The following is a 12374-nucleotide window of genomic DNA, read 5'->3' on the forward strand; positions in this document are numbered from 1 at the left end:
CATACATGTGTGTGTGCATTGTGTGTGTGTCAGTTAATGGATGAAACGTGATGCATGATTTCTCATGTGTACATTGTGTATGCCAGACATTCATTGAAGACCGTTACTGATGTCAACATTTTTTCTCCTAATTTTCCATAGTCGCAACTCGTGAAGAGGGCAGAGATATCGTTGTGGAGCATAAAGGTAATGACAGATACACCAGACAAAAATGCACACCCCGCCAGCCAAACTTTAGTCAACATCATCCAAGGGTGTGTTAGCTGGGTGAGCGCACGTTCCATCGGGCAGAAATGCTGAGTACACCCCAGGATATTGTGGTGGAAGTTGACTCCTCAGTGGCTGTGGGTCATGGTGCAGAGACGGAGGGGCTATCCAGGGAGGAAGGCTCCCTGGAGTAATCTAGGGAGATGGAGGTGGTGGTGGAGGGAGATGAAGGCCATTGCACAGGGTCGGGTGAGGGCATCCAGGAGGGTTTTCAGGCTGCACCCCTGGGAGGATGTGCACTGCACTGTGGAGGGAGCTGACCAACATCCTGTCCCCGATCCATCTGATGCTGCTGTGACCACTGTTGTGGATGCCTCCACCGAGTCCAGGCTCCCCTTTGGGTCCACAGAGATCACCCCTGGGCTTTTGCACCCCATGCTGACTGGGTTTGCGAGGCAGACAGGCTTGATTCATGAAGATGTGAGAGTGATTCGTAAACTGCTCTCAGATCAGCACAGATCGATGACCATCTCCATGTCCTAGCTGGCACGTGCGCTGCTCTCTGGTGGTCGCTGGGCACTGGCACATTCACCTGCCACCTGCTCCACTGCCTCCTCTGTGCCACAGTCGTCCTCTAGGGGGCCTTCCTTGCCAGTTCCCATCACGGCCCCCTCTACTCCTGTCCTGCCCACACCGCCCAATATGATGGTCAGCATGTCCCTGCCTAAGGTGAAAGTCCAACAAAGTACAGTAGAGGTGGTTGCTGTGCCTGCCAAGGGTCCCACACAGGAACAGGCATCAGAGGGACATCTGGTACTGCACCCCCCCCACCCCCCCGTTGTGCAACATCCAGATAGCGGACGTGCATGCGCAGGGTACGCTTGGCCAGGCAGCAGCACTACAGGAGTGTCCAGGGCCAATCATCACAGGGCCCTACTATATACATCGGGGAGGCCTGCTACACAGCTAGGTTTGGACACCTGGCAGGCGGAGTGCCACCATTTTAGGCAATTTGTGTGCATCAGGATGGACTTGAAGATGCAGCTGATGGCAGAGAGGCAGTGGGATACAATGGCATGAGGTGCATGGGCCAGGGCAGTGGTGGCAGAGAGGAGGACAGAGAGGTGGGTTGACATCCTGGAGGAGGTTTGCAGAGATGCGGGGGAGGAGGAGAGGAGGATGAGGGACAGTCTGCAATCAATCCAGGACCGGACAATGGCCCGCCTCCGAGTGGAGGAGGAAGAATGTGACTCTGCTCTGGAGGATATAATGGCAGAGTATTGAGCCAGTTGACTATGTAAATAGTAGATGGTGTTGTTTGATTTATTTTTCCCTGGCACATTTCCCCCTTTCCACATAGTAGTTTTGCATAATGTAAATATTGTTAATACTGTTTCTTGTTATTCATCACACAGTTGTTGGTGTCTCTTTGTTCATGGGAGCCATGTGGTTTGCTTTGATTTGGCTATGAATTTGTTAAGTGACTGGCACGTGGGTTGGGGGCCAAACTGTGGAGGTGTGGCATACGCTCAACAATAATGCACGGGAGGTGTGCCTCACAATGCATGGACACCCGCCAATACACATCAGCTACCATACATTGTGTGCTCTCACGTCATGCTTCACATCTGCCACTGTAATGCTTCTTCATCACATCTGACTTTGGTTATATGTGGCAGTACACATAATCCATCTGCTTGGCTGACACACTCACACTTCCTTCACATCAACCCAAAAAGGCCTGTTAAAACTATTTTAGTTGCAGGGGTTTTGGAGACTGTGCTTTCCAGCCTCAGTGACTTGAAACATTGATTGTTATTTGCTAATGTGAACTGACATTACATGTGACTCTGTCCCGTCAGTGTCCTCCTAGGTCATTTACCTACAGCACTTTGAGGCAATTGCAATGGCACATGTGCACAATGATACGTCACATTGAATCACATTGCTTTACTGTGTGACTTGTACATGGTGCTTTCACTGTGTAGCTGCTGCTAAATGCAGTTGTTCTGTTGCTGTGCCACTGGTTGTCCTGTGATGAGCTACAAACATGCATTCGGCATCAGTGCGCCCAGTTGGTGGGTATATAGGTGGGTATGCGTCCAGTGTGATTCATGTTGGTGGAAGGGCAGTCGAGTTGAGGTGAATTATTTTTCAATATTGCACTGGTAGGGGGGTGATGTGCCAGGGCAAGGCTGAGTTGTTGTCAGAGGTGTGGGGGCCTGGTGGGTGATGTGAGGGCTACCTGAGGTGGTGTCAGAGGTGAAGGGGGCTAATGGGTGGTGTCTGGACCTGAGGGGCGTGCCTGGGGGTGGTGTTGGAGCTGAACAGGCTGATGGATGGTGTGAGGGATGCCTCGGGTGTTGTCAGAGGTGAAGGGGCTGGTGGGTGGTGTGAGGGCTTTCTGGGGTATTTGTGGAGGTGAGGGGTCTGATGGGTGGTGTCAGAATGTGAGGGAACTGCCTGGGCTGGTGTCGGAGTTGAGCAGGGCTGTTTGGTGTTATGAGGGCTGCCTGCGGTACTGAAGGAGGTGATGGGGGCTGGTGGGTGGTGTCTGGACCTGAGGGGTATGCCTGGGGTGGTGTTGGAGGCCACTGGGGCTGATGGATGGTTTGAGGGCTGTCTGGGGTGGTGTCAGAGGTGAAGGGGCTGGTGGGTGGTCTGAGGGCTGTCTGGGATATTTGTGGAGGTGAGGGGGGCTGGTGAGTGGTGTCAGAATGTGAGGGGGCTGCATTGGCTCGTGTCAGAGGTGATCGGGCAGCTGGGTGGTGTGAGGGCTGCCTGCACTACTGTCGGAGGTGATGGGGGCTGCTGGGTGGTGTCTGGACCTGAGGGCATGACTAGTGGTGGTGTTGGAGGTGAGCTGGCTGGTGGGTGGTGTGAGGGCTGCCTGGCATACTGTCGGGGGTGAGGAGGGCTGGTGGGTGGTGTCAGGACTTGACTGGTCTGTCTGGGGTACTTTTGGTGGTGTGGGGGAGCTGGAGGGTGGTGTGCGAGCTGTCCAGGGTATTGTCAGAGGTGAGGGGGCTGGTGGGTGGTGTGAGGGGTGCCTGGGGTATTGTCGGTGGTTAGGGGGCCTGGTGGGTGGTCTCTTCACCTGAGGGGGCTGATATGCAGTCGGGGTATGTGGCAGCACTTGGTGTGCGGTGGGAGTGGGGCGGATGGTTCGCAGGTGTGCAGCCATTAGTTACGTCTGACCTCGCACAGAGTAGCTGGGGGGTAGCCGTTACTTACGTTGGACCTCATGCAGAGTAGCTGGGGTGCAGCTGTTACTTACGTGTGACCCTGCATAGAGTAGCTGGGGTGCAGCCATTACTTATGTGTGACCTTGGGCAGAGTAGCTGGGCTGCAGCCGTTACTTATATGGAACCTCCCGCAGAGTGGCTGAAGAGCAGCTGTTACTTACGTGGGACCTAGCGCAAAGTAGCTTGGGTGCTGGCTGTTGTGTCAGAGGTGGACATAGAGCTTTGCCCAAAGGTTGGTATTCGGCTATGTTTTTTGTTTACGTGGGGCGTGTTGTGGACATTCCTCGCGCAGTTCGATTTTTTTTTTCACGTTGGCTGGAAATGCGTGTTTGGATCCATGAATAGGCGGTGCGCACAGATTTACTTATGCATGCCGGGTCGCGCAGTGTTTTTCTCGGCACTCAGCCCATGCAGAATGAATGCACTTTTCCATGAATAGAGCCCTAGGTCTGGAAGATCCTCTCTCGAATGACTTGGGACACGAAGGCAAGTATTAAGGTGGGTCTGTATTACCATAACCCACTGCCATTCCTCCAGGCATCCGTTTTTTTTTTAAATTAGAACATTCTGTCCTCATTCTCTGTCTGGCCTGTTCTCGTTACATTGAAACTGACCTTCTTGGCTGCACCTAGGATAATTGAACGTTAGCGCTGTCACGCCCTTAGAAAGTCAAGCAAATGTCTCATGACGATCTAGAATGCAGGCTCAGTGACACAGATATTTTTGCATTGGCATCTTGCCCTCCTACTGTCTTTGCCATTATTCTGAGGAAGCGCCGCAGGCTGGAACTGCACTATTCCTCTAACAACTCCCGTATTTGAGTACCAATAACTTGTATATATTAGGTATATTCTATGTTGTGTATATAGCTGTCTTTGTGTTTTTAATGCTTTGTATGTGCTGTGCATGCAATGTGCAAGATAATTGGATGTGTGCGTGTATACATTATATGTGGCAATGTTGATGAGCATGTGTTGTGTGTGCTGCCAATGTGTGTTTTTCTGTTTTGTACTTGTGCATGTTGGTGTGTAAGCGCAAGGAGGTTTCTTGGTGCGGGTGAAGCAGGCCTCTACTTGTGACACGGGTACCTTGAGGATGTATGCTCAGCTCTTTAGAGCCCATTTTAGGACATATACATTAGGAGCTATACTCCTCTGTTTTTTTCTGCTTTGCATTTCAAGCACAGAAAAAGAAACAGGGTAGCTCAGGGTTTCTCACACATGTTTGCAGAGCGTGTTAAGAGCATTTGATTAGCAGTAGAAGACTGCAGACACAGCAGTGAATTAGTAATTGGGAGTGGCTAGTGTTAATGGTATGTCCCTTAGGAGGTACAAATGTTGGGTGATTACAAATGGGAGGAGAGCCTAAGCGCATATTGAATGCAATAATGACTTAACGAAGGTGCCCTTACCGTGCCCTTTCTTTTCCTGAACCCTCCGTTGTGAAGTTATAGCCCAGGTGAAATTGATGTATGCTCACGTTATTTTATGTACTGGCATTTGTTTGCTTCCATTCAGTGCGTGTAAAATAAAAACTAGAATCATACTGTTTTTGCTGAACATGTTCCTATATTGCTTTGTGTTTTGTCAAATTGGTTTAATACGTGATCAAGTCATCTCGATAAAGCACTTATCATTGTAGCCCTGGGAAGCCAAACATTAACATATCAGAATAAATGCTGTTGGGAAGCTAAGTGGTCAAGTGCCTAAATTGGAGACTGAGCACTAACCCTAGCTTCACTGCTTAACCCAAGTGTGTGATCCTGGGCAGATTATGTAGTCTCACTGTGCCTTATCTGCCACATTGGGCATCCCTAGAATTCATTTCGTTTGCAATGTACGCTTTTTTAAAAAAAAGTCGCACTCATAGTTTACTAGAATGTTGCACCGACAAAACCAACAGCTGTGACTTGTGGGTAGTGAAAATGCTTTATTTATTGTACTCTGAAACAGGAGGGGGCTCGAGGTCCCAGTCTCTCCTTTTGTTTCTGTGTAAAGAGTCATCACTCAGCATGAAACCTTTTCACCGAGGCTCCATGCTGTGTGATGGCTCTTTACAGAAACAAAAGACGAGACTGGGCCGATCACTGCGAAGACCCTGTGAAACCAGCCCTACTGTGACAACTAGCATCCTACTGTGACAACCAGCATCCTAACGAATAATACAAAAGACCATTCGCAAATCCTACTATTAGGAGATTTCAACCTTGGTTTTAACGACTGCAACGACAAACATGCCACATCTGTCGCTGCACTACTGCATGACTACGGACTAACGCAAAAAGTCACCACCCCCACCCACTCCAAAAGCAGAACTCTTGACTGGGTTGCGGACCTGAACTGCAACACTAGCATCACTAATATAACCCCGCAAATATGGACAGACCACCATCTAATTTCATTCTCCGCCGCACTTGACCTTAACCACCCTAAACCTATAGTAATGGCCCCGCCACACCCCACTAGAAGTAAAAAAGAAATTTCAGCAGAACAACTCCTTCCACATCTCCTCCCCACCCTCAATAACATAGACAACATTACAGACCCGACCTTACTTGTGGAAACCTATAATAATACCATGACCATGGCATTAGATCTGATTGCCCCCACCAAAATCCGTAAAGGCAAACAACTCTCCCACCTGAATAACTGGTTCACACCCCAACTGAAAGACCTCAGAACTCAAAAAAGAAAACTGCAATCTATATGGCGACATTCGCCCTCTGAGGAGAACAAAATCAAATTAGCCACCCTTGCCAAACAATATAAAAAGGAAATCATTAGTACAAAAAAACCCACTTACAACGACAGGATAACCAAAGCCAAATCGAATACTAAGGAATTATTCTCCATCCTGCGGGAAATGGAATCGCCCATACCACAAACAGACAATATCCCCAAAAATAAACTCTGGTGCACTAACATACAAAACGCCCTAGCAGGAAAAATCAGCTCTCTCCAAACTAAAATTGCAATTAAAAAAGCCACCTTGCTAGTGCCACCTGAGCCCACCCCCAAGGCACAGCCCGCCCCTAACCAGGCCGCTATCACTCCACATCCCTTCAGCTTCAAACAAATAACCATACTAGAGACAGAAAAAATCATACTCTCCCTAAAACCATCCAATTGTAAAGGCGATAACTGCCCTTCTCAAATTATAAAAGATGCAGCGAGAGACCTAGCTCCCTTCATCTCAAAACTGATCAACGCCTCCTTCAAGACTAACCTAGTGCCCAATAACCTTAAACAGTCCTGGGTCCTACCCCTGCTAAAAAAACAAACTCTCGACCCTTCCATCCCGACAAACTATAGACCCATCACCACCGCCCCATTTCTACTTAAAATCATCGACAGGGCAGCCTACCTGCAAATCCAGGACTACCTTGAATCCAATAACTTACTTGGCTCACGACAATCTGGCTTCCGACCCCTTCACGGCACTGAAACAGCCCTGATTGACCTCAAGACTCAAATTGACGAGTTGAAGGATAATGGAAAATCAGATATGCTACTCCTCCTTGACCTATCGGCGGCCTTCGACCTGGTAGATCATGCAGTTTTATGCAATCACCTCGGCTCTGCTGCCCATTTCTCAAGCGATGCCATAACCTGGGTTCAATCCTTCCTTGCTAACCGGACTATGAGAGTCTTCTCCCCCCTTGCAGCTGCTGATCCCATACAAGTCTCCTGCGGTGTCCCCCAGGGATCATGTGTGTCTCCTACTATGTATAACATCTTTACCGAAACCCTTGTTTGACAAGTTGGATAGACTGGGTGTCATCTACACTAACTATGCAGATGACACTCAGATCCTCATCCCCCTTTCGGGCAACTTCTTGGAAGACTCAGCTTTGGTAAATAAGATATACCTCCTCATTCAGGCATGGATGGCATCCCACGGCCTCTGTCTGAATGACGACAAAACAGAGATTCTGATCCTCGGCACAGAGACAGCGATTAAAAAACTAGACCCCAACTACGCCTCATTTAACATTGACAACAATGTCATCATAGTGATGCCCGCAGTCAAAACCCTTGGGGTCTATCTGGACTCAGCACTCACCTTCAAGCAACAAACTAATTCCCTAGCCTCCTCCACTGCCTATACTTGTAAACTGATCCGAGCATGTAGACCATTCCTAACGGAGGCCAGCTGTATTACCCTAGCTAATGCACTTATCATATCTAGATTGGACTATTGTAATGCCCTATATGCTGGATCTAACAAGTATATCCTCAACAAACTCCAAACTCTCCAAAATAATGCTCTTAGAGTAGCATTAAACTTACCCAACAGAGCCCATGTCTCCACCGCCAGAAGGAACATCCACTGGCTCAAAATTAAGGACAGGATCACCCTCAAAACTATCTCATTCACATCCAAATGCCTCAACAATATAGCTCCCCCCTACCTAGTTAACAGAATCAACAAAAGAACCTCAAATCGCCCCACAAGAATATCTAACGCCTTCAACCTGCTGGTGCCCAGATATAAAAAAAGCACAGCTGGCGGCGCCAGCTTTCCAGTCGCAGCGGCCCAAACTTGGAACAAACTCCCCCTAGAACTCAGAAAGGACCAACCTTACCCAAGTCTCAGACGCAAGGCACTCTTATGGCTACGATCTAACGACATCTAAGGTGATCCCCCTCCGCAACATTTCCATTCGCCCTGAGAGACACCCTCTTGACTATGCCCTGCTAACTTGTCCCTAGGTACCCCTACCCCCACTGCCAGTACCCAGCTACAAACTGCGGCTGACCACCACTCAGCTCCTTCTTGCTTCCGACACTTGACAATCAACCGCACTAGTTCTCTCTTACTGCATACCTCACTGAACTGTACCACCTTCCATTCTCTTTCTGTTTCCAACATCTGGCATTAACTGTCCAACACATGCAATCTATAATGTTTCTGAATCTGCTCCTACCGCTTACTTCTGTGTTTGTCACTGTAACCTAGTTCTCAAGTATTCTTGTAATGTTTGCGCCCGGCTACCTGCGGGTTTGGTTTTGCGCTATATTAAATAAACAAACAAACAAACAAACAAACAAGACCACACAGACCAAGAAGAAAACAAACCCACGACTACATACTCAACCCGAGAAGATGGAGTAATGAGGCTCAAGCCTCGGTACACAAAAATCACAGTTGATGGATAAAAATCTATCAGCAAGAAGAAGAACAAGCCAGCCCTCCGTCTGTTTCGGAGCTCAGTCATCCGGCAGCCCAAAGCCACGTTACACTGCCTGCAGATGTCAGTACTTCCGAAGTGCTGACACGTGCAGGCAGCCAGTGTAACTGTGTATTGCTTTGGCTACATGGTCTCCCGAGGTGTCGATGTGGCTGGGGCTAGTCGCGGTGGGCCCTGGCTCAGGAGCCCTTTCTGGACACTGTGAGGACTTGACCCCGCTAGCTCCGTCCCACTTAAAGCTCTGTGAACTCCCTCTCTGCAGCCGCCCCACATTCTCACGCACGCTGTCAGAATAGTCACTATGACAGAAAAATGTGTGCAACGTATGAGACATATATACAGCTTTGGACCCTTTCCTTGTTTGCTTTTAGATTGCACTGGTGTGAAAAAGACGACTTTTACAAGTGGTTTGTGAAGTCGTTGAAGGAGAGTTCAAGAGACTCGTGGCAGCCCAGGCACAGAGCTCAATTTGAGGGGGGTTGGGCTTCGGGTCTGCGGAACGGTGATCTTTGCGGGTTCGCAGCTCTGTCTTGTTGGCCCAATTCCTTCCCTGTAAAATTGTACGTGGAAAACCACCTACACAGCAGCAAACAGAATACACACTGGACAGATGTTGCGCCTGGTTTGTTGTGCTTTTACGAATTGTGCCTCTTTCCGGGGAGGTGCTTTGGGCTGTAGTAGCTGTGTCTATGTGTTGTTCTGTGTGGCTCTTTATGTCACCGTGCTGCCTATGTGCTTTGCACGAGCTGTGTCGTGTACGTGTTGAGGCTGCGTACTCTCCGTCCTCCTTAGCCACGGCTACTATCTCTGGTGATGAGTTTAGGGCGGCAGGAGTTACACGCCCTGGGTCAGACCGGAATTACCTGTTGCTGCCACGGGGAGTGGGGCTCTGGCTGCGCCTCACAGTCCACAGCAAACCCAGCAGACCGGACCTCAGCAGCCATCCCGGGGGAGCACCGCGAGAAAGGTACACACTTTATCACGTTTTATTAGACTATGCATCGGCGTTACGAGTGGGCACCGCTGCTGGAGGGATAGCGTTACAAAAGGCGCCTAAAGGCGTCCAAAGACTTTGGAGTGGCGCTATTCCGGCTGTTGTTTTAGCGCTCCATCTGGCATAGTCCGCGCGCCCTGGCTCCGGTGTAAAACGGCTTCAGTGCTCGGAGGGCTAGCATCGCCCGATATGTCTACAGCGCTGACTCCAAACAGTCTTCTGAAAACACGAACGATTCTCTGGGGAACGGCTCTGTGAAGAGGAGGCATATTCTGCGAAAGTGCTGCCTGTATTTTACAAACTCGTCGTCGGGCATCTAAGCGCTTTAATTCTTCTGGTACTTGAGGATCCATGTAGAGCAGGCCGAGCACTCCTGATGTCCAGTGTAAGGTGTGGCGATTTGAGATTGGAATTCGGTGTCGTGAAGTTGTATTTTCGTATTATTGATTTGTTTAAAAGACTACACGTCCCAGGATGCAACTAAACCCCAAGCACTGTGCGAGCTACACATGCCTGACATTGGTCAAGTTAAGAGCCGGGTAACATATGCACTGTTTTTCATCCCCGTAGCCTAGCATAGCATGTGGACAGTAGGCGAGGCGGGGCATCCATGCCACGTTGTGACGGGATGGAGAAGCAGGGAGGGCGTTATTGCAAAGTCTGCATCCTGCTGCTGCTGGCAATGTTCTCCCTCCTATCGCTTCCGTCTGGCACCGTTTCTCCGGGCCTGCACAATGCTTAGAGACACACCCAAGTGTCAATGTCCATCATGCAAATGGCTGACGTAGGATCTACGACACGGATACATTGACCTGAATGCCTCAGTATGATTGGCCAATACCCTTTGCCCCCGTACACACACCTGACGCAGGCGACCAACTGCCATGAAGCTATCTTTCAAGTTGCTGAAAATTGTGTCATTTTTTATGTTACCTATTGCAGCTACACGTTAGGTAAAAAAGTGTCTCCTTTTTATTGACACCGCCTCACCCTTTCATTTGCTTTCTCTATACCTTTGTTTTCATTCCTTTTCTGTCCGTGTTTTCTAGCTTTACTCTCTGTTTTCACCCTTTCTTGCCCTTCCTGTTTCAGCTCTTCTTCTTCCTTCTTTTTGCTCTGCCTTCCCCTACCCTGCAAGAGGCCTCAAGCGGACCCTCCTCCAGCAAATGAGACCCTTGCGGTGCTGAGAACCTCTGTTCCAGAATTCCTCTTGGCTTTCTGCCCTCTCCTGGCCTTTTTCCACCCCTCCCATTCCTGCCTAGTCCTGCATGACCACACAGTCCTACCGAGTACCGCCACTCCCATTCAGCGAGAAAAGAAAGGGGCCAGCTTTGTTCTGGGGCTTTGCTGGAGCCCTGGGAATCGATGCTATGGGATTTTAGGTAGGCCGCCTTGTGGCACGTGCCTGCTCTCGTGGCACTGTGGGCACTGTACGATTGGTAAAGTGGTTGGGACATAGCGAATACATTGGGGAGCAGAGATGCCAACCATTTGTATTTCTCCTGCAAAGCTCAAACCATCTGGGTTTGAGCCACAGATGACTGGCACATTGGGTTTAGTGTTGGCAACAAAAAGACATTGGGGCTCATTATTTTTTTTTTATTATTATTTGTATTGGTTTGTTACAAACCTTTAAAAAGTAGAAAAAAAAATCTCAGAATACATTGGAAAGTTCATTGTTAAAGAAAGATCCGCAGAAGGAGCTCCAATCGGACGATAAGTGCAAAGATAGACAGAAAAGCTAGAGGAAAGCGCAAGGGAGAGGCATAAGACTAAGTACAGAGCCTTTGCTGTCCAGAACACTCTTGAATTGCCAATGTTCAAGCTGAATTTAGGGCGACTTTGATGTCGTTTTCATGTTTTTCCAGCTTTTCGATCATCTTTTCAAGAAGGAAAGTCAATTCGAGTGTTAGGCTGCGTTCCACGTCTTGATGCATCATATCCCACCAATCCTCAGCAGACAGGGTTGGTCTTGCCACAATATGTTTTCCCAAGTGGATAGATCGTTCCTGTCACAATTGTGTGCAGAACAATGTAAGGTGTTTCAAAGTTTCATTTTCCACCCCACATAAGCGACAGGTCAGCATTGGAGTGCCATCTTTTTGTCAAATTGCCAACATTTCTCTTGTTGGAAATTGGTTCAAGCGAAATTTCATATAAAGGAGTCTACGGGCAGTGTCTGGGAACTTAAGCAAGTCAGATTGAGGATCATTTAGTTTTCTTGCTTCAGCTAGACATGTTCTCATAATTCTATGAGTCCCTCGTATGTCACCTGTGTCAATCCAATGTTGTTGCCATAGTAATCATTTTACTTTGACAGGATTCATATGAAGTAACTCTCTATTGGTGCATAGATCCCTTAAGATGTTGTTGCAGCGTGTTATCCATTGGGACAGAATGCAGTTTGTCGGTCCTGTGTCTGCATTGGTTATAATCTGATATTGTGGACATTGGGCCTCATTATGAGTCCGGTGGTAGCCGTGCCGGTAAAAACGGCACGGCTGGCACCGCTGCCGCCGGAGTCATTTTTTTTCCGGCGCCTGGCAATGGGGACTTACCGGGGCATTACAGCCCCGGTTGTCTCGGTAATTCCCTATTTACGGGCGCAGGAAAAAATTACTCCCTACTCCCATTGAGCCCCATTGGATGCAATGGGAATGGGGAGGACGGATGCACCGGCACCATTCATAAATGGTGCCGATGCATCCGACAAGGTCTGCGAGCGGGTGCCGTTCCG

The 12374-nt window shown here is 48.9% G+C and overlaps 1 protein-coding gene across 1 annotated transcript in view; it reads left to right on the forward strand.

Moving 5' to 3' along the window:
- The first annotated feature begins 9291 nt into the window (after window positions 1-9291).
- Window positions 9292-12374, forward strand: part of LOC138487901 (NXPE family member 1-like) — a 244701-nt gene continuing 241618 nt past the window's right edge. Inside the window, exon 1 of the mRNA XM_069614527.1 lies at window positions 9292-9610. Within this exon, the coding sequence (XP_069470628.1) occupies window positions 9333-9610 (278 nt within the window). The 5' untranslated portion in view covers window positions 9292-9332. The remainder of the gene's footprint in view (window positions 9611-12374) is intronic.

Source organism: Ambystoma mexicanum, chromosome 9 (genome assembly GCF_040938575.1).
Source record: "Ambystoma mexicanum isolate Mex_15411 chromosome 9, UKY_AmexF1_1, whole genome shotgun sequence".
Lineage (NCBI taxonomy): Eukaryota > Metazoa > Chordata > Amphibia > Caudata > Ambystomatidae > Ambystoma > Ambystoma mexicanum.